Source organism: Peromyscus eremicus, chromosome 3 (genome assembly GCF_949786415.1).
Source record: "Peromyscus eremicus chromosome 3, PerEre_H2_v1, whole genome shotgun sequence".
In the NCBI taxonomy this organism is placed as follows: domain Eukaryota; kingdom Metazoa; phylum Chordata; class Mammalia; order Rodentia; family Cricetidae; genus Peromyscus; species Peromyscus eremicus.
This window is the reverse complement of record NC_081418.1, coordinates 66506807-66529811: the sequence shown is the minus strand read 5'-3', so window position 1 is coordinate 66529811 and position 23005 is coordinate 66506807. Positions and strand designations below refer to the sequence as shown.

At 41.3% G+C, this 23005-nt stretch overlaps 1 protein-coding gene and 1 non-coding gene across 2 annotated transcripts in view; both read left to right on the top strand.

The window, feature by feature from the left end:
- Spmip4 (sperm microtubule inner protein 4) overlaps nt 1–23005 on the top strand; it is a 39141-nt gene that overhangs the window by 12102 nt on the left and 4034 nt on the right. Inside the window, exons 4-9 of the mRNA XM_059257834.1 lie at nt 3451–3522; nt 5392–5421; nt 8987–9168; nt 9414–9502; nt 22233–22407; nt 22707–22798. Of these exons, the coding sequence (XP_059113817.1) occupies nt 3451–3522; nt 5392–5421; nt 8987–9168; nt 9414–9502; nt 22233–22407; nt 22707–22798 (640 nt within the window). The remainder of the gene's footprint in view (nt 1–3450; nt 3523–5391; nt 5422–8986; nt 9169–9413; nt 9503–22232; nt 22408–22706; nt 22799–23005) is intronic.
- Nucleotides 11358–11465, top strand: LOC131907521 (U6 spliceosomal RNA). Its single transcript, XR_009378429.1, has one exon. It is a non-coding gene; the product is annotated as a U6 spliceosomal RNA (small nuclear RNA).

The following is a 23005-nucleotide window of genomic DNA, read 5'->3' as shown; positions in this document are numbered from 1 at the left end:
AGTCCTCCCTGACTTCCCCCAATGGTGGACTCTAACCTGTGAGATGTAATAAATAAACCCTTCTTCCCTAAGCAGGATTTAGTCAGTGTGTATCCCAGCCCCAGACAGCAGACTAGCCCAGGGTAGGCTCCTTCTTTCCTCACTAACTCCCCAGTACCTGCCCCTTAGGAAATGGCATGGTGAGGTTATCTGAAGCGAAGAAACAGAAAGAGCAGAGCTAAAGGAAGGGTAACTGTCTGCAGAGCAGGTCATGTGTGGGAGAAACCATTGCTCTCCCAACCCTCCTGACACGACTCCATCTAAGGAACAACATTCTCAGCCACAGTGTGTAAGCTTCAGAAATTCTACCTGGGGTCAGTTATCTCCCATTTCACCCATTCGCTAAAGGAATAAAATCAACAGAGTAATGAAAAAGGCATGGTCTTGTTTTCACTCTCGGATATGAGTTTATTTATTTGTAAGTGTAGACAAGTATCAAAACTGTTGATTTCTCTATAAAAAAGTAAGATTCTTCATTAAACTGCTGTCAAATGATAAGAAGCTATTAAGTGGAGCTGTAGTACTCTGTGAATGAAAGGATTTGTGAACTTTTTCTTGATGGTCTTTCTTTAATGGTAATGGTGGTGGTGCTTAAAAGTGAATGTGACTACATGAAGCAAAGCTTCTAAAGTCTAAAAGATAAAACAGATGCAAAATGTATCACCAGACAAGAACAAAACAATAAGAATAATTAAAAAAAAACTTATGCTATTAATAGGAGCCAACCAAGGAAAGAAAATTCTGCATAATTTATTCCAGGCTCTGACTTAATGTCTTCCAGAAAGCATTTGGAGCCAAGCAGTTCTTTGCCCCACAGATGGCAAGATGCTTAGCTTCTCTGCTCTTCACCTCTGAACAGCCATTAGCTGTGACAAGTGGAATAAAGCCACCACATTCATCCCATGATTTTCCTGAAAGAGTGGGAGACCAAGGGGGTGGGGAGACGAATATTGGACGAGTCATATCTAATCCCAGCCCTACAGTCCAGATACACCTGAGGCAAGGTGAGCCCACAAAAGCTGCAGTTCTCCAGTCTGAAGAGATGAGAGCAGAATTCATATTAGTAAGGGAAAAAAAAAAAAACCTAGAGAGGTCAAAGGGCTAACAGTCAAAGACTCCTGTAGAGTCCAACAGACATCTGAACAGATTTGGTGCTCACAAAACCCTTTCAGTTCTCCCCTCTCAGAAAGAGGGCGCTGCACCATGGGTAGCATGGGTATAGTGTTGAGGTGTGTGAGCTACAGGACCTTCATTTTGCTTACTTCCCACTTTTGGAACTTGCCCTGTGGCAAGGTAAAATGCAGGGTGCCGATGTGGATCTTAAGTCCACCAGTCACCCACTTCTGCACTAGACTTTGATTTCTCAGGTGAGTAACTGTTGTTGGTGATGAGATGACTGGAGAAGTAAGGGGTGGGTTCAGAAGATACTGGGTGACTACAGTGAGCACTGAGCTCATAGAACAACATTCCCCGGGAGGCCCAGACTCCCTTGACCACACCCCTACAGCCCACTCCCCTTCTTAGAGGGAAGCACCACCTCCATACGAGAGCCTCCTTCCACGCCTTTTACTCCTTGGTTCCTAGTAACAATTGGTTTTTGTTTTTGTTTTTCTTTTTCTTTTTTGGTTTTTCGAGACAGGGTTTCTCTGTGTAGCTTTGCGCCTGTCCTGGAACTCGCTTTGGAGACCAGGCTGGCCTTGAAGTCACAGAGAGTGTTGGGATTAAAGGCATGCGCCACCACCACCCGCGCCCGGCCCTAATAACAATTCTTTGTGTGCCTGTGAAAATATATGGTGGGTTTTTGTTAATGCATGGACCCATATGGTCACAGTATTAAACAACTGGTTTTTTTTTCTTCTTTACAATCCAGATAGTAAACAGATCTACTTTATTTTAATCTCAATATCCACAATTCATATGAGTCAGAGATGAGACACTCACATATTCTTTTACTTTAACTGTACCATAATGAACTAACTGCCTTACATAGGGCTTTGTCAGCTCATCATGAATGTTTCTCTAGAACAAATACTAAGTGGAAGTTCTGGGTCGTGACATCTAAGTGTTTTTAATTTAGCATGTGTGACCCAAATGATTTATATTCTTGTAATAGTGTCTGAAAGCATCCATTTTCTTGTGCCTCTGCCTCTGTACCATGTTTTCCAGCTAAACAGTTTCGTCCGTTCTATGAGTCAACCCATTCTCACGATTCTGAGAATATATTTCTTTGATTACTAGTTATTTGGATACGTTTGTGTTTGTTTTATGTAACAGCTTTTGTATTTCTTTTTTAGCTCTTATTCTTTATGTATTTGGTTTTTATTTCACTTATAGATTCTTTTTGTTCTTTATAGTCAAAATTTCGAATATCTAAACTCTATGGTAGGGACACGCCTCAGTAGTTAAAGCACTTGCCACCCAGGTAAGAGGCCATGAGTTCCGTCTCCCGAAGCAGACACAGTGGTGTGCATCTCACATCCCAGCACTACTGTGGCAAGGGAGGAGATGGAAAGAGGAAGATCCCTGGACGCTCGTGGCCAGCTATCCTGCTGTTCTCAGCAGTGAAGAGACCTGTCTCAAACATACATGAGCATGCACACACAAACCCTCCAAAACAAAACCTATTTACTGATGAAAAATTTTAAACATTTGTATAGATTTGCCCCTTTTTTGGGTGTTTAGGGGGAGGGTATTTTCCTCTTTTTTATTTTTTATTTTCATTTTTTTTAGTTTTTTGAAAAAAGGTTTCTCTGTGTAGCTCTGGCTGTCCTGGAATTCACTCTGTAGACCAAGCTGGCCTCGAACACACAGAGATCTGCCTGCCTCTGCCTCCCAAGTGCTGAGATTAAAGGCATGCACTACCACCACCCAGCTGGTATTTTCCTTTTTAAATTATGGATATGGTGCATGTCTGTTTGTAGATACGTGCACATGAACACAGCTGTTCACAGAGGTCAAAGGTGTTGTGAGCCACCTTGGGTTCTGGGAACTAAGTGCTGGTCCATTGCAAGAGCAGTCCACATTCCTAACCGTTGATCCATATCCCTATCCCTCTTTCTTATTTTTAGTTTTTTAAACAAGGACTGTTTGTGTAACCCAAGGTGAACTTGCTGTCTTCCAGCTCAGCATTCTGCTGGTGAACTTGCAGGCATCTGCCACCATTGCTTTGCTGTTTAGGTGTTACTATAACTGAAAGGATCTCCTCTGAAGTGCTAAGTTGAGATGGTTAAGTTTTCCCATCCTGTTTACGGAAATTGTCTTACTTTTCAACTAATTTAAAGCACCACCTTTTATATATTCTATATAGAATTTTTATATATTCATGTCTATATTCATCTATTTGTCCTTTACTATCTCATGGATATGCTGTGTTATGTAAAATATGTTCGATTTAATTTGCTCTCTCTTCAGAAAGCTTCCTATTGAACAGTTCTACTATTTGACACCAAACAAGAAAAGTGATGTCTATGGAAACGATTCTTTGTAAGTCCTGGGCAGGGGCTGTTTTATGTGAGATCACAGTATTTTAAGTAAAAATGAATTATGTGAGAAATGTAGAAGCCTTTTATAGAAACAAGGCTTCCCTTCATATTAAAGATCACCCACACCATAAATCAGCACTAAGGAAATGGAAACAAATGAATCAAACAGGTAGGTGTGGTCTTTAAACAAACCTGTGAAAACTAAGGACTACTGGAGAGCAGGGCTGGTCACCTTGGACCACGTCCCTGCCTTCTCCTACTCAGTCTAGTAAGGGTCTGTTAGATGCTTTTAAAGAGTCACTGAAAATGTCAAGGGCCCTCAACAAAACTGGGATTTTGTGAGGACAGAGGTTATTATAATCTCCTACTCTTGATAAAAATCACTGTCTCTTTATGGATAAAGGGTATTTGTTAACTCACCATCATTTAAGGTTTTAAAGTGGTTTCTTATGTACACGGAAAAAGCATGCCTTTATTTTCAAATAAAATAAAATGCCATGATCTTAGCTCCATGGACAATGAACATACAGCAAATTACAGAAACCCTGAAGGAACACTGAACCCTTGAGTCGTTCTAAGAAGCTAGTGCAATATAGTATTGAGCCACAAGAGGGAGCCAAAATTTGTGTTTGCCCAAGCTTTTCCCACTTGCGTTTCATTAACTCAGCTTAAACATGGCAAAATTAATGGATTGATGTCAAGAAAATAGTGTCTCTGGACATCTGGTAACTTGATTTGTATCTTTTTAAGTTTTTAAAAATACTCCTTTCATCTATTTTTTTTCATTTTGAATCACAGCCATTTTAGTCATGAAATATAGCAAATTTTATGACATGAGACATTTTAGATGCCAATTTGTGTTTTATTTATATATAATAGTCAGTCTAGCAACACTAAATCCTCTGGATTCACATATTCACCACTTCCCACACGCCCATATTTCTGCCTCAGCAGCACGGCTGGAAGACAGGAAGTGAGTTCTTTTTTCAGTTCACACCCACAGAACCCATATAAAGATTTTTAAAAAGTTATGGTTCATGTGAATTGTATGTTTATAATACACTATAGAGTAATACAATTATATGGTTTGCTGCTTTCTTATGAATATAACCAGCATGGAAGATATCTAAAACAGTATATTAAAATTTTCTAATTTATTGTGAAATGATAACATTCTAATTATTTTCCACACCTGAACTCTTTAAGAGTCATATGAGCACAGGCTGAAATAATTGCTGGTATTAAATGTCAATGGATAACTCTCCCTCTGCAGGGGGCTTGTTTCCAGGACTATGGTATTATCTCTTGGCCTGTGAGTTCTGAGTAGTTTGTAAGTGCACCCCATCAGAATGAACTGATTCAGAAAATCCAAGCCTCTGGGAAGTTGCCCGGTTTTATTCTTTACCCTCTGATGATTGCACAATATTATTGTCATGAGAGACCAGCAGCTGTGGGCAAAGGGACAAAACACACCCAGTATTTATATATCCTCCCAGCCAGGCCACCCGGGTCGCTTTAGGACACATAATTGTGTCACACATGATGTCAGGCTCTCAGGACTCTCTAGCTACATGGCAGAGGAGGTAAGAACAGGAGCCCTCAGCCCCTGAACCTTCCCTGCAAATAAAAAAATGCAAAGGTTTGCTGAGCAGGGCTAAGTTAGAATCAATGGGAAAATTGATCAGTAGACAACTGAGATTTGAAAATACTATGTCTGTGTCTTATCGTTGTGCAAGGCAATAAAAATTTGCTTACATGTCAAGGTGGTTTAAACACAGAATGTATCTTAATATTCTTAAGTTTCTAATAGGAATTCAAGCCTTTAAAAGCCCCAACTGAAGTTAGGACTTTTGTCCTGTTTTTATTCTAGGTTACCCAAACCACCTAATTCAGCAGTAGGGTAAGTACGTGCTTTATATTTTCCTCTCCATTAGAATGAAAAAATGATGCCATTGCTTATGACTTAGATGGGAAAAGCACGGGTGAAGCTTTTCTGAAAGCTGCATTTTAACTGTTGGAGGACAGTCTGGTGCAAGTCCAAGTCACTGATACATTTATTTCTCTTCATTTATATCCAGCCAGTCTTTTAAAATGCAATTTTATTTTAGGATAGTTTTAGGCTCACATATGTATTCGAAGTTAAAACAGCGATTTCCTCACGTACCCCCTACTCTCCCTACCATGAGCCTCTTATGTTCATGCAGCATGCTTTTTATAGCAAATGAACCAAGAATGATGCACTGTAGTAAGTCCACACTTCAGATCTGTTCCAGGACTGCATCTAGAACACCATATTGCATTTAGTGGCATGTCTCCTCAGGAGCCTCTCAGCTGGGATAGCTCCTTAGCCTTTACTTGTCTTGATATTCTTTTTTTTTTTTTTTTTAAGATTTATTATGTATACATCATGTATGACTGCAGACCAGAAGAGGGCACCAGATCTCATTACAGATGGTTGTGAGCCATCATGTGGTTGCTAGGAATCGAACTCAGAACCTCTGGAAGAACAGTCAGTGCTCTTAACCTCTGAGCCATCTCTCCAGCCCTGTCTTGATATTCTTAACAGTTTTGAGGGTTATAGAATACTTGTAGAATAGCCCCAAATGGAATTGGACTGGTTTTATTTTTTTGTGCTAAGACTGGAGTGGTGTGTTTTGGGAAGACCACAGAGAGAAATGCTGTTTATCTGCTACCCCACTCCACTCGGTTTATTGCGATGTGACCCTTGATCACTGGGCTCGGGAATGTTTACAGACGTCCCCTCCCCTCTGCAGTTACTCTTCTTGTCCTTCCTTCCACTGTGTGCTCTAAGAAGAAAGCAAGTGTGTGTGGAAGGCATCTGGAATTCTGCACCGCCTTCTAAGAGCAAAGCACCTTCACACATTATTTAGGGCTGGGATGGAGTTCAGATGGTAGAGCACTTGCCTAGTATGCTCAAGGCCCTGCTTTGATTCCCAGCACAAGTCTATAAGCCCAGAACTCTGGAGGCAGAGGCAGGAAGATTGTGAGTTTAAGGTCATCCTCAGCTATACAATGAGTTTGAGGCCAGCCTGGGCTACTTTAGTCTCTGTATAAAAAATTTTTTTCGGCTGGGCAGTGGTGGCGCATGCCTTTAATCCCAGCACTCGGGAGGCAGAGGCAGGTGGATCTCTGTGAGTTCGAGGCCAGCCTGGTCTACAGAGCGAGATCCAGGACAGGCGCCAAAGCTACACAGAGAAACCCTGTCTCAGAAAAAAAAAAAAAAAATTCCTAGTATTCTGCGTGGGAGTTTTACATACTATTTGGGGGGAGGGGGAGGGGGGGCGAGTGTCGAGACAGGGTTTCTCTGTGTAGCTTTGGAGCCTGTCCTGGAACTCACTCTGTAGACCAGGCTGGCCTCGAACTCACAGGGATCTGCCTGGCTCTGCCTCCTGAGTGCTGGGATTAAAGGCGTGTGCCACCACCACCACCACCACCACCACCACCACCACCACCACCACCACCACCACCACCACCTGGCTTGGTGGTTTTTCTTTAATCACTTATTTCACCCTTGTGGATGTTTGTTTTGGTTTAGGAACTCATGAAGTAATCCCAGGCCACTTATTTTTGCATCTTGCATTGGCCATAAGCCACTCTTTGAATCTGTTCCTGCATTCTTTTAACATTTCCCACACTGCCATGGGGCTGTGGAGAGGGTTTTTGCCTTTATGATTCACTTACTTTCTGGCACTATAAGATATCTCTGGGTCATCTTATTTCCTGTCCACTCCTAGAATCAGCCAGAACCTCAAGAAACACGAGTTCCTTCTATTAGGAACTGGCATAAGAAACCAGATCTGAGGGGCTAGAGAGATGGCTCAGCAGTTAAGAGCACTGGCTGCTCTTCCAGAGGATCCAGGTTCAATTCCCAGCACCCACATGGCAGTTCACAACTGCCTGCAACTCCAGTTTCAGGGAATCTGACACACATGCACAGATATACATGCAGGCCAAACACGAATGTACATGAAATAAAAATAAAAATAAAGTAAATAAATTATTTTGAAAAAGAAAGAAAAGAAACCAGATCTGAGCAGTAGGTATTCTTGGTCAACTGGAGTTCTCTTACACCTGAGACTGTTAAGCTAACCTTTTAAAATTGTGTTTCAGTTAAAGCAAGAGCTACTCAAAAAGCTGTCAGAATCCAGGTTAAGGTTGGGGGTGGGTATTAAAAACAGCCTGTGAAGAATCCTTGTTTGGGGTTCCATTTCTTGGGTTCATCTTTCTTGAGTCTGAGCTTCTAAGTGGCAGGCTAGAGGTACAGCATCATGGTGTAGGAGGGTCCCGTCCTTCTGGGAGCTGGGCGGGGAATCTGCTCTGGGCCAGCCCCTGGGTCTGCTGCTGGCTGTCTTTAGCAGATAGATATGTCTTCTCCATTCTGTCCTCACATGGCATTCTTAGTGCATGTCTCCCTGTGTACAAGTTTAGCTTTCTTTAAGCACACAGCCGTCAAATTAGGGGCCCAACCTACTTTACTGTGACCCCTCCTGCCTAATTACATGTACAAGGATCCTATTCCCAAATTAGTTTGCAATATAAGGCCTTTGGGGTTAGGATTTTTAACCCACAGATTTTGAGAGGAAACAAAATTCCACCTCTAACCCTGGTCTTGTTTTCTTGAATTCTAATTATATACACCATTCTTTATTCTATGGCCCTCTCGATCTCACATTTCTCCTTGTCCACACAGCTCTTGCACTTGGCCTTAGTCTGTGCCGGTTCTCCAGCAAGATCAAAACTGGATCCCTCTGTCTTTTGAACCCTTTCCTTCCATGTGCTAGCAATTTTGTTTAATTTCTAAATAGTGTGTGTATATGTTTTATTGATTGCTCAAAGAAACAAGCAGCCTGGGTTGGAAGGCCAGTCCAGGATGTTGCATTACTAGGTCAGATGCACAAAATGATTCCATAAAATAAAATATATGCAGCACTCGGGAGGCAGAGGCATGTGGATCTTTGTGAGTTCGAGGCCAGCCTGGTCTACAGAGTGAGATCCAGGAAAGGCACAAAGCTACACAGAGAAACCCTGTCTCGAAAAATAAAAAATAAATAAATAAATAAATAAATAAATAAATAAATAAATAAATAAATAAATAAATAAAATATATGGATCTTCTTAAAACATAAAGTGGAAGTTAAAAGCACCAAAAGTCTTTCTATACTTCCTACAAACTGTAAAATTAAAACATTGTCTGCTTTATATTAGCCATTTAGGAAAACTACTCACCGATAATTAAGTATGATTATTTTTTAAATTAAATTAGTTTTGATTTATCTGGCAAAATTAAGATTCTACAGAATGTTAGCTGTATGAGTATAGAAATGATCTGGGCCATCTCCACAGCGAACAGAGCGGCATCTGCCACAGCAAAGGATCCCAGTAAATATTGGATGGTTTTTCATTGTACTTCTTTCTCTGTTTTTTATTTACTCAATAAATCTTAGAGAAATCTGCTCAGTGTATCCAATTGAACATCCCTACCATACACACATAAGCCGCGGCGCCATGTTTCCGACCTTCACATCACCTAAGGACCTCTACAACGGCATCAAAGCCCGCAACCAGCAGCCTTTTCCTCCTACAGCGCCAACCAAGGCCTACGATACAACGGTTCTGAAGACAAGAGGTAAAATGTGACCTGAAATCAAAACTGTATGACTTCTTATTGGCATGAATTCAGTAGTAAAATCAAAGAAGGCACGGAGAGCAGAGGATGTAGTGACCTATCGGCACTGTCAGGAAAGGTGCTCAGCCTGCCGTCAGCTGAGAGCGCACTACAGACCATCTCAGTCACTCTTTGCAGACACTTAGGGCTGCACCTCTACTGGTCTCTGATCTCTTCAGAATAACTACTCTTGCTTCAATTTTCAGGTAACCCTTACAGATATGAACTGCTTGATTTTCCCATGGATTCAAAGAAAAAAGCATTGACGTGGCCAGGTCAGGGTGTATATTATGAGGTAAGTATCTTTCAAAATTAATATATGTTTACCTACTACACTTATAAACACACACAATGGGGGCTGGGGAGATGGCTCGGGGTGTAAAGTATTTACTGTGCAAGCGTGAGGACCTGAATTCGGATTTCCAGTGCCTGCACAGAAATTTGGGATGATGCAAGGTGAACCTGGCCAGCCAGCCTAGCTGAATCAGTGAGCTCCAAACTTAATGAGAGACCCTAGCCTACAGTTCTAACATGGACAACAATAGAGGAAGCCACCCAGTGTTAACTTCGGGCCTCCACAGCGATGCATGCACACGCCCCTTCACATACATGTGCCCACCGCCACACACATGTACATACACAACGCGTATGTCAAACATAAAAGTGCACATGGTGGATGGTTTATATTTAGATGAAAAGTGTGCAATTTTAACTTTCACATTTTTTAATTTTATTAGCTGATTTCGTATACTTGTGAAAGATATGGCACATTTCCAGAATTATAAGACAAAAACAGTTATGTGTGTCTTTCAAACTACGTTGGAGAAGGACTGCATTTCACATACTTTGCATTCTCTAACTCCATCCTCATGATTCATAATATATTAAGTAATTTAAGTAATTCTACCTATGCATAGAAGAAATAGGAGATTTTTTTAAAAGTTCGTAAGCCATTTTCATTCTAGTCATTATTAATACATTTGTATCAAAGTCTAAAAGGAAACATGATAGGTGAAATTGCTGCACACAAACCACTTTGAGATACATCATTAACTCTTAATTTTCCACTGTTACTACCACCACGCCCATTGTATAGATGGGGACACTGAGACTCAGTTTATGACTATGCAATGGTTAGATTTCAGGTTTGTGAGGCTTGTCTCTGTTCTTCACCTCTGTACCAGAATTCCACATAGATAAAAGGGAAATTTTCAATCATGAGAGAACATATCTAGGCATTTGAAAATAATAGTAGCTGCCATGTATTGGCCAAATGGTTTCTAAGAGGCAGCACCAGGTCCTTCCATATAGTAGCTCTTGCACCCAAGAAGTTGTGAGCTAGGTAACCAATTCATAATGGAAGGTTGGAAACATCTGAGTTTTACCTGGAAAACCACTGTGGCAGGCCACCTGTGGTCACAACAGTGACATACAGCTGTCAATAAAGTAAACAATTTCTGTTGTGTTTTGAAGTATGTCTAAAGGAACCCTTTACACAATCATTTTAACTGGATCTCTGATTTTTTTTCTCTCTTTTACAATTAATTACTTAAAAAAATAAACTATTATTTTAAAAAGTCATGCAAATTAATAAAAGCATCAAGGGTCCCTCTGATTCTTTCAGGTAAAAATCTGTTACCTAAGTAACAAATATGAGAGGTTATTCTTGCAACTGCCCCCGTTATTTCATGTTCTAATAGTTGGAGCCTCTACCATGTGCTTCTTCATGTCGCTCCTCTTTGGGTTCCTCTTTGCCCAAGTGGAAATATAGTGAGTTAGGAAGGTCTTCTGGAAGCAACCTTACTTCTTCCCCTCATCCACTGTTCCCTGAGTAGATTCAAGCCATGGAATGCCCTCTGCCTTTCTTCCTTTCAAGATTTATTTATTTATTTTATGTATATGAGTGCTCTATTCTGCATGTGCAGAAGGGGGCATCAGAGCCGGCTATAGATGGTTGTAAGCCACCATGTGGTTGCTGGGACTTGAACTCAGGACCTCTGGAAGAACAGCCAGTGCTCTTAACTGCTGAGCCATCTCTCCAGCCCTGCTTCCATGGCCTTTCTGCCTGTCTAAAGTTTACTTATTTTCCAGGCCTCAGCTAAACAATTTGTTTCTATTGAAACATAGCTGGGATCTAAGTCAGGAGACCGGGGCTCACTTCGGCAGCACATACACTGAAACTGGAACGCTACAGAGAAAATTGGCATGGCCCCTGCGCAAGGGTGACCCGAGTCAGGAGAGCGTTGTTCTAGTTAGTAGTTGTCTTTTGTTGGCATCTGCTGTCTCGATGATACAGGAGGCATACTGTTTCTTTTTGGCCTTTGATTAATTATCTGTATGATTTCAGTAAAGCTGGCCTACAAATGTGGAAAGTTTGGGGAATCATATAAATTCTGGAAAATACTAGATAAGACATTATTGTTAGTCCAGCAGGAATTGTTTTCTTCTCTGCTAATACCTACCATACTCTATAGTCAATATCTTTCCATGCTGATTTTATAGCCCATCAACTAAATGACAACTTCTTTAAGAAGAGAGTATTTTGTATTTATATCTTCTACAATGTTTGCGGGGGTGGGGTAGGGTGGGTGGCATTGTTTGTTTGTTTGTAACAGGATCTCCTAAAGCCCAGACTGGCATTGCACTTGGCACATAGCCAAGAATGACCTCAAACTCATGATCCTCCTGCCTCCCTCCCAAGTGCTAGGATTACAGGTATATGCCACCCCACTGGTTTTATGTAGTGCTGGGGTTGGAACCCAGGGCAATGTTCATATATTTACACTAGCAACTAAGCTACATCCCTCATACACAGTGCTTTACACATACATTTTCCACTAATTTTATTCTTTTTCATGTCTCTAATGCTTAATCTCACTTTTGTGATCTGTTCTAACCAGCCTCATTTTCAACTTTTTGGTCATTCTTCAGACTCATTCCTCATTTGAATCCACTTTGGCACTGACAAAAATAAAACTGATACTGAGTTAGGTGAGGGGTACTGAAGGAGACCAGCACCCCCCTTCACAGCAGGGGCTTTCTCCCGGACCCCGGATTAGGCACAAACCACACCCAAACACCTGTTTTCACCGAGAGCTCCTTTATTAAGTGGGGAAGAAAAGTTAAAGTGGCTGCTTTGTGACTCAGGCAGAAAAACAGCAGCCAGTGACCTTGCAGGTGTCATTGTTAAGAAAAGAGGAAGAGGGGGGGTCTGTGTTAGGATGGGTGAGGATGTGGCCGTAGAAGAGATAGAGGATGAGGGAGAAGGGGAAGGGGACAAGGGAAAGGGGGCAGGAGTGTTTGTCCCCGAGGGACACAGGACTGCCTCTGCATAGAGAGGAGACAGGCATGGCCCATAGGAAAATGGTGGTTTATAAAAGGTAAAGGGGAAACCCTGTGTTAGGATGAGGTGTTTAATTTTAATTGGCCATGTTAATTAGGTCCAAAGGGGGCTTCTTTTTCTTCTATTATCAGCTTGATATAGTATAAATTCTCTTATCCTAATAGTGAAATGTTTCACTGAGGCTTGCCCACTGATTGAGTAAAACCAAAACTTATTATAAGCCACAGTCATCCTAGGGTCCCCCCTGCTATGTAGCCTCCCTGGTTCTGTGGGTTGCAGTCTGATTGTTCTTTGCTTTATATATAATATCCACTTATGAGTGAGTACATACCATGTTTGTCCTTCTGGGTTTGGGTTACCTCACTCAGGATGATATTTTCTAGTTTCATCCATTTGCCTGCAAATTTCATGCTGTCATTGTTTTTCTCTGCTGAGTAGTACTCCATTGTGTATATGTACCACATTTTCTTAATCCATTCTTCAGTTGACGGACATCTAAGTTGTTTCCAGGTTCTGGCTATTACAAATAGTGCTGCTATGAACATAGCTGAGCATGTATCTTGGTGGTATGACTGAGCATTCCTTGTGTATATGCCCAAGAGTGGTATGGCTGGGTCTTGAGGTAGATCGATTCCCAATTTTCTGAGAAACCACCATACTGATTTCCACAGTGGTTGTACAAGTTTGCATTCCCCCCAACAGTGGAGGAGTGTTTTTTTGCTCCACATCCTCTCCAACATTGACTGTCATTAGTGTTTTTGATCATAGCCATTCTGACAGGTGTAAGGTGGTATCTCAGAGTCGTTTTGATTTGCATTTCTCTGATGATTAAGGATGTTGAGCATTTCTTTAAATGTCTTTCAGCCATTTGAGATTCTTCTTTTGAGAATTCTGTTTAGCTCTTTAGCCTATTTTTCACTTGGATTGTTCAGTATTTTGATGTCTAGTTTCTTGAGTTCTTTATATACTTTGGAGATCAGTCCTCTGTCAGATGTGGGGTTGGTGAAGGTCTTTTTCCATTCTGTAGGCTGTCTTTTTGTCTTATTGACCATGTCTTTTGCCCTACAAAAGCTTCTCAGTTTCAAGAGGTCCCATTTATGAATTGTTGTGCTCAGTGTCTGTGCTGCTGGTGTTATATTTAGGAAGTGATCTCCTGTGCCAATGCATTCAAGAGTACTTCCTACTTTCTCTTCTATTAAGTTTAGTGTAACTGGATTTATGTTGAGGTCTTTGATCCACTTGGACTTGAGTTTTGTGCATGGTGACAGATATGGCTCTATTTGTAGTCTTTTACATATTGACATCCAGTTACGCCAGCACCATTTGTTGAAGATACTTTCTTTTTTCCATTGTATAGTTTTGGCTTCTTTGTCAAAAATCAGGTGTTCACATAAACTATGAACCAATAGCTGAGGAGCCCTCAACTGGATCAGGCCCTCTGGATAAGTGAGACAGTTGATTGGCTTGAACTGTTTGGGAGGCCCCCAGGCAGTGGGACCGGGACCTGTCCTTAGTGCATGAGCTGGCTGTTTGGAACCTGGGGCCTATACAGGGACACTTTGCTCAGCCTGGGTGAAGGGAGGAGGGGACTGGACCTGCCTGGACTGAATCTACCAGGCTAAGCTGAATCCCCAGGGGAGTCCTTGCCCTGGAGGAGATGGGAATGGGGGATGGGCTGGGGGAGGGAAGGGGGGTACAGGAGGAGGGAGGACAGGGGAATCCATGGCTGATATGTAAAATTAAATTAAATTATAAAATAAAAAAATTAAAAAATCAGGTGTTCATATGTGTGTGGATTAATGTCAGGGTCTTCAATTCAATTCCATTGTTCTGTATGTCGGTTTTTATACCAGTACCAAGCTGTTTTTATTACTATAGCTCTATAGTAGAGCTTGAGGTCAGGGATGGTGATGCCTCCAGAGGTTGCTTTATTATACAGGATTCTTTTAGCTATCTTGGGTCTTTTGTTTTTCCATATGAAGTTGAGTATTTTTCTTTCCAAGTCTGTGAAGAATTGTGTTGGAATTTTGATGGGGATTGCATTGAATCTGTAGATTGCTTTTGGTAAGATTGCCATTTTTACTATGTTAATCCTACCTATCCATGAGCATGGGAGAGATCCTTCCATTTTCTGATATCTTCTTCAATTTCTTTCTTTAGAGATTTAAAGTTCTTATTAAAAAGGTCAAAGGGGGCTTCTTATTGCTGGACTTCAATACTTCAATAGCTGGACCTTGGTGGTCAGCCTCAGGAGGAAGAAGTGGTCTATAAGGGACTAGACCTTGATGACTAGCTTTAGGAATGTGACCTAACAGTTTTTAGCAAGACAGAGGGAATCAGACAGAAAGGCAAGACCTGCCGGAGCCATGCTCGTCAAGCTCAAGCTGGCCAGAGTCCCTTCAGGTACACCATGGCTCATCTTTTGTTTATTTTTGGTTTTATATCTATGCATGTTTGCCTGCATACATGTGTGCCATGTGCATGTCTGATGCCTGTGGAGGTCAGAAAAGTGTATTGTATATCCTGAAACTTAGTTACTAAGGCTCTAGCTGCTGGTCTAGCCATCTGAGTGCTGGGAACGAAACCCTGGTCCTCTGCGAGAGCAGCTGGTGATTCTAACCTCTGAGCCACCTCTCCAGTCCTCATCTTTTACTTTCCCTGAACTCAGGGTAATACCCTGAACTACTCCTCTCCCATTTCCCTCCCCTTGCCACTTGACTAGGGGAGGTCAAAGGTCTTTGTTTTTCTTCCCAGATCTTACTTGCGTTAGAGTTTGTACAGCACCAGCCAGCCCTTCCTATCACTGGAGCTGTGGCTCTCACCCTCTCCTGCACATTTGAAACACCTCATCTTTCTCTGGGGTTGGCCTCAAGCAGGAAGGCCTGTTCAAGGACTCGTGACTCATACATACTATAGAATGTCCAACCAGATGCCAGAAAAATCTGCCACTTCATTTGTTCCCATCTGTGTCTTTTTCATTCCATATGTAAATAATCAAAGTTCACAATCATATTTATTAGTGTGATAGTGTAATTAAATGAAATAGGATGCAATAAAGAACTAGTGTCTGAAAATGCTAAAGTCCTTCCAGAGGATGACGTAGTATCTACAATAAGCCCTGTCTTACTCCCTGCTAAACCTGAGTAAGCCCTATCATTCTACACTAAAGCACAACCAAAGGAAAAGGTTCTAAAATTTCCTCTAGTATATCACCACTGCATGATTTACTAATGTTTTAATGGAGATTTATGGAGTTTGGGTGCCCAGTACAGAGCCCTCAGAACTTTTCACATAATTCTATATTTAATGTCGTGATTTAATATGTGTTTATTAAAAATTATTGAGCTATGGTCCTGGGAAGATGGCTCAACAGATAGGAGCACTTTCTGTACAGGCATGAGGACTTGAGTTCCCATCCCAACACTCACATCAAGAGCCAGATGTGGTGTGTGCAAGCCTGTATCCCTGTGCAGAGAATGGGACAGAGGCAGGAAGGTTAGTTACTAAGGCTCTAGCTGCTGGTCTAGCTCCAGGCTCAGTGAGAGGCCCCGTCTCGAGGGCAACAGTAGAACACCTGACCTCCACTGGTCACACACAAATTACTGAGTTACATATATTTTGTGGGCTGAAATATATGAAAACTGAAAACATAGCATCACTCTTGTAAACTGGAGCGTCTTCCTAGAAAGAAACGTGCCAGCAATTGAAGTCCTTCCTGCCTGTGCTTACCTTTGTTGGGCACATGTTCTATGCTGCAGGTACCCTTCCCCAGGGAACACCTGCCATGACTGCCATCAGCTCCTCGCTCACTAGCCCCTCAGAACAGCATCACCTTAACAGACTTGCCACTCAAATGTTTCCTGGTTATTAACCCCTGCCAAGACGCCACCCATGACACTCATCTTGCATTTCCTATTTCTTTTCTTGTGTCCTAGACTGCATTTCAGCAGGTGATGATTGGTTCAGCCAGTATAAAGTACATTAGCCTAGGCTCTTAGGACAGTATTGGAAGAAGGAAACACAGAGGGCTTTGTTTCCGAGCATCTGCAAATGCCTGTAACTCTAGTTCCAGGTGATCCACCGCCCCCTTCTGGCTTCTGTGGGCTCCTACACAGAGGTGGTACACATAAACTCACACAAGCACACACATACACTGTTTATATACACACAAATAAAATTCAATAATTAAATACTTAAAAATATTTTTTTTTGGTCTTTCGAGTCAGGGTTTCTCTGTGTAGCTTTGCACCTCTCCTGGAATTCACTTGGTAGCCCAGGCTGGCCTCGAACTCACAGAGATCCGCCTGGCTCTGCCTCCCAAGTGCTGGGATTAAAGGCGTGTGCCACCACCGCCCGGCCAACTTAAAAATATTTTTAAAGGGGCTTTCTTTACCCCCTGAGTAAGCAAGCCATAGATTAATTAATGGTATATTAAGGTACTTATTTAATATTTCTTTTTTTAAAGATTTATTTATTGTGTATACAGTGTTCTAGCTGCATGTTTCCTGCAGGCCAGAAGAGGGCACCGGATCCCTTTACAGATGGTTGTTAGCCACTATGTGGTTACTGGGAATTGAACTCAGGTCCTCTGGAGGAACAGCCAGTGCTCTTAACCTCTGAGGCACCTCTCCAGCCCCTATTTAATATTTCTTTTTTGTTTGTTTGTTTGTTTTTTGTTTTTTGAGGCAGGGTTTCTCTCTATAGTTTTGGTGCCTGTCCTGGATCTCGCTCTATAAATCAGGCTGGCCTTGAACTCACAGAGATCCGCCTGGCTCTGCCTCCCGAGTGCTGGGATTAAAGGCATGCGCCACCACTGCCCGGCTTACAAGTGCTTTTTACATGAGTTCTCCACTTACCTAAAATGAGAATGTTGTAGAATATTAGTTTAAGATATGTTACATTTGTTTATGTTGTGGAATATTTGTTTAATGATGCAAAAATGTGTTGCATTCTTTTATACTGCATTTCTTTAACTCTGTAAAGCTGTGTTACTTTGCCTGCCTAAAACACCTAATTGGTGTATAATAAAGCTAGGCAAGAAAGGGTTAGGCGGGGCTGTAAGGCAGAGAGAATAAATAGGAGAAGAAATCTAGGCATGAAAGAAGAGTGAGGAGCGAGAAAAGGAGGACGCCAGGGATCAGCCACACAGCCACACAGATAGCCACAAAGTAAGAAGGAAAGAAAGATATATAGAATAAAGAAAGGTAAAAAGCCCAGAGGCAAAGGGTAGACCGGATAATTTAAGAAAAGTTGGCTAGAAACAAGCCAAGCTAAGGCCAGGCATTCATAAGTAAGAATAAGTCTCCATGTATTTCTTTGGGAGCTGGGTGGTAGGCCCCCAAACAGTTAAAAAAAAAAAAAAAAACAACATTTTGGCATACCAACATGAGGATCAAATATCTACTTAGGGCCTGAGAAAGCTGGAAAAAAAAACAAAGAAAGAAAAGAAAGAAAAGAAAAGAAAGAAAAGAAAGGAAAGAAAGAAAGAAAGGAAAGAAAGAGGACACAGCTCCTTTAAGAGGCACTGCTGTTCAGCAGGCAGCGCTAAATAGAAACAGTAAACTGAATAAAAACACCTGCCACAGTGCAGGGCACTGGGTTTCCAAAGCTAGGGGGTTGAATGCAGTGCTCAGTCACCTCCCTCCTACCAGCCTGCAAGCTTTAGGCTTGGCTCCCAAAGACCTGAGAAGCGGGCAGAGCCAGCTGCCAAAGCTGCAGTGGAGGTCCTAGCCAAGCCACTTGGCAGTTTAAAGGCTCTTGAAGTCAGAAAAGGATAGAAAGGATAGAGACACACAGTAATGACAGATCCAGACAGAAAAAACTCTAAACAGGTTAGTTTGTGTTTAACAATGTGTGTAGGCTTAAGAAAGGAAAGAAAGGGGTATAGACAGTCATAGAAAGAAATAGTTTAAAAATAATAAAGCAAAGTCTTTAAAGAGAGAAGCAAAGCAATTAAAAAAAAAAGGAGAAGAAGCCAGGTAGAGATGGGAAAGACACAGGGAATCTGGATCCTGTATGTTGTTGTATTAATTTTGATTTTTGGATTGCTGATAAGCAAAGGACAGCTGCTAAGAGACATGGGATTGAAAGAGGGACAGCTGAAATAAACCAGCCTAGATATTTTAAGAATGCCTTAACTTTAAAATGGAAGTCAAAAAATGTATTTGTCAAATGGAAGTCAAAAATGCTTTGGGGATGAGATTATGCTTTTGTTTCCATAGGAAACAAAAGGCTGTGGATTCATTGTGCTCTTGGCAGCACAAATTTACAGATTAAGATGGATCAGGTTTGATTGGGGGAGACCTCTTGAATCTTTTTGTTTGTTTGTTTGTTTGTTTGTTTTGTTGGTTTTTCAAGACAGGGTTTCTCCTTGTAGTTTTGGTGCCTGTCCTAGATCTCGCTCTGTAGGCCAGGCTGGCCTTGAACTCACAGAGATCCACCTGGCTCTGCCTCCCAAGTGCTTGGATTAAAGGCGTGCACCACCACCCGGCCCTCCTGAATCTTGACAGGTGATATATATCAACAAAGTTTTCAGTTGTTCTTTTCAGGACTTGACCATTATCTCAATTTTCTCAGGGACCCCTAATGATGCCTTTGCCTACAGACAATAGGAAGCAGTCTAGAAAAGACAACGCCCACATTCCCAAGAGGTGGGGTGGGTGGTTGTTGGTTAGTTAGTGGCTTATGGGTGTTTGTTATCATTTCGGGAATATAGGAATATAGGATAAAAAGACAAGCATTAATCTCAAATATTTGACATTGGTATGGATCTTGGTATATTGCTACAAATTTAAAGTTATTTTTGTAATACTGTATGTATGTTTCTATACTTGTTTGGGGTATCATGCTTATGCAGCTCATTTTAAAATGCAATGTATAATTAAGAAATGAGGTTAGTAGTTAATCTATAATAATCAAACTTGTAGTCATATTAGGCATACTTTCAAGGTTAAGCAGGTATATTTTAGACAGACAGATGATTTTCAAACACTTCAAAGGCCTACAGAATATGGCATTTAAGGTGTTTAATAACACAAGGTTTTTCATGACAATGAGATACATCTATCTGCTCTTGGCAGCACAAATTTACTTCATCAAAAGATGATGGGCAACAAAGAAACTCCATATGGAGTTTTCTTTCAATGTGGCAAGGCTAGCCATTTGGGAAAGAAACTGCACTTGCCTTGACTGCTGACGGTGTGCTGTACCAAGCGGGACACAGGAAAATGAGTTGACACTTGCCAAGACAAGGCAAGACAGTCCTTCAGATTTCCTGCCCCACTGAAAAGTCTGCCAGACATTCTAAGCCGTTAGGCCAAAGATGGATGCCCCAACATTGCAGAGGAACTTTGGGTGACTATCCAGATGTCTCTGTTGTTAGGTAATATTACATCCTTCTGGGGTCTTTGATGGAGTTAAAGATTAAATGTAGTTATAGTTTTTCTTAGTTATGATAGAAAGTAAATTAGATATACAACTTTGGAATCATAAGTAAATTAGATATACAACTTTGGAATCATTAAGATAAGATAGATAGTGGAGTATTTTCTCTGAATTTGCTAAATACAAATGGACTGAATATTGTAAATGTAATTCTTACTTGATAACTGTTTTGTTGTATATATTTCACTATGTTAAAGTTAAAAACTTCCATTTTTATTTAGACAAAAAGGGAGAGATGGTGTGGAATATTAGTTTAAGACCTGTTACATTTGTCTATGCTGTGGAATATTTGTTTAATGATGCAAAGATGTGTTGCATTCTTTTATGTTGCATTTAACTCTGTAAAGCTGTGTTACCTTGCCTGTCTAAAACACTTAATTTATATAATAAAGAGCTGAAAGTCCAATAGCTAGGCAGGAGAAAGGCTAGGCGGCTAACAGTCAGAGAGAATAAATAGAAGAAATCTAAGCTTAAAAGAAGAGTGAGGAGCGAGAAAAAAGAGAAGAGGAGGACACCAGGGGCCAGCAACACAGCCAGCCATGGAGTAAGAAGTAAAGAAAGATATATAGAATAAAGAAAGGTAAAAAGCCCTCAGGCAAAACATAGTTAAAGGAAATGGGATAATTTAAGTTAGAAAAGCTGGCTAGAAACAAGCCAAGCTAAAGCTGGGCATTCATAAGTAAGAATACGTCTCTGTGTATTTATTTGGGAGCTGAGTGGCAGGCCTCCAAACAGAAAAAACAAAACAAAACAAAACAAAACATGAGAGTTGCTTCAACATTACCAGAATGCTAGCAACAGTATCATCCTTGGGCCTAGAACTTGCCCTTCCTCTTGCTGTGGTCCTTCCTGTGGGGCTGGGACTTTACAGAGTAAGGAGGCTGTATCCATCTGCAACCCATGTTCTTGTTTCCCACTCCACACCAGTCTAGTCTTTGTATCCATCTTTAAAAGTTAATATATCCCCAGCTGTATACAGCTCTAGGGTAAAGGGCTAGCCCGAGATGACTATTGGGTAGAATGGGAGTGATGGGAGGATGGAGCAAGGAGAAGGGAGTACTACAAGGACCTAAGGCTAAGTGCAGCATCGGGATCTTCCTGAGCCACCACCAGGTCTTGGTGCAAAACTGGTAACAGACTAACAAGTCTTAATTTGGAACTGCTTTTCCAGGTTGTTAAAATGGCACCTCAAAGTAGATAGTAGTTTATTTATTGATTTCCACTGAGCTGTTTAGACAAATCGTAGGTTTCCATCTGTACTTTAAGCCCCAGACCCTGCAAACATTAAAGGTGGGCTTGGCTTGCAGGCAACAAGTGGCATAATGTTCATAATGCTCCATACTGTCCACCTCCACCCTACCTCTGTTTCTGCAGGGTTTTGTCTTCATATCTCTGCCTAGTTGCTGTGGCATGACATAACACGACCCCTCTCTCACCTCCCTCCTTCCCACCCTGCTTCTGGCCTCACTTCTCCATTCAACTAGAACCTCCAGTGAACTTCCAAGCAGTTTTGTCTTAACTTTTTTAAAACAGTTGTCTGTAGTCATTTGCCTTTACCCCTTCTTTCTTGTACCGGCCAGTGTGCTCCTGGACCACGTTTGCCTTTGGTGACCCTTCTTTCTTGTACCGGCCAGTGTGCTCCTGGACCATGTTTGCCTTTGGTGACCCTTCTTTCTTGTACCGGCCAGTGTGCTCCCGGACCACGTTTGCCTTTGGTGATCCTTCTTTCCTGCCACAAATATGTACATCCAGGTACTGACTAAACAGATCCACACTAAAACGCATCCAGCCACGTTTACATGCACATCCCTTTAGAGAATACAAACTAAAACTACAGTTATACATAAAGAATGACCATTCTAGTTGAATTTGAGTGTCTTAGGCCTTTGTGAGAAAGCCAGAGCCAACATCATGCAGTTTCCTTTGAAGGATGTAAGACAGAAGCAGCCACTTTGGGTCAAGTCAACCAGCAGCGCACAGAACCCTCTGTAGGTCTGATGAAATCATACTGGAAGTAGAATATTCAGGGACAAACTCCAACCTAAGTTCTCAGAGACTTTTAGAAGAGATGTTAGCATCCCCTTGATAAAATGTGGTTATAGTTACAGCCACCATCCCTGGCTCAAATATGGTAATTAATAAAGGAAGTGACCTCAACTGCTTGCCAGCTGGGACAGTGAACCAGCCCTTATTCGGGTAGATACAATTAATAACAACAACCTTTATGTTCATATTCTAGTTTCCTAAATGTGTTGAGAAAAACAAGCCAGTATTCTACCCAAAACCTCCTAAAACCTTTGCTCCTAACACATCTTTGAATCCATGGGATGCTGTGAACTCTGCAAAGGAAGCCAATATACAAAGAAATCTTGAGAGGTCCCACTGGATCACTTCATATACTAATGATTTTACAGGTATGAGTTCACACTAGTATAAGTAATGAGAACAAAAAAGGAACACTCAACAAATGCTATCTATCACAGTCTTCCATCTTCTGGTGTTCTGCCCTGTTACTCATTATAAAAACTAATCCAAATTAGTGGGAGAGCTCAGTTTCTCTCTTAAGTGGGTAGCAGGGAGGTAGGGCTGGTTTTTATTTTATTGATTCTAATATGATGATAAAGAGAACTGGTAGGTTTTCCTACTTAAAGTGTAGTTTAATAACCATTCTTCATTCACTCTACCAAAATAATAAGACAATGTTTCCATTAAGGTCTAGGGCCCATGAGCCCCCTTGAGCTGGATGATTACCATGAAAAGGAGGTAGCAGAGCTAACTGGACAGATAGGATTTGACCCACAGCCTGTAAGTCAACTCTCAGTTATTTGGAGGAGAATACCCAGCCCTTGTCTCCTTGCTTTTCACATGTTATGTGTCTTGAATATTGGTGGCCACCTAAACAAAAAGAAAATCTAATTGGTTTTGAAAGATAACTCTGAATTTACTGGAATTGATTTGGGTACCCTTGTCACTATTTGGAAAAACTAAACTTCACAGTACTTTTTTTTAAAC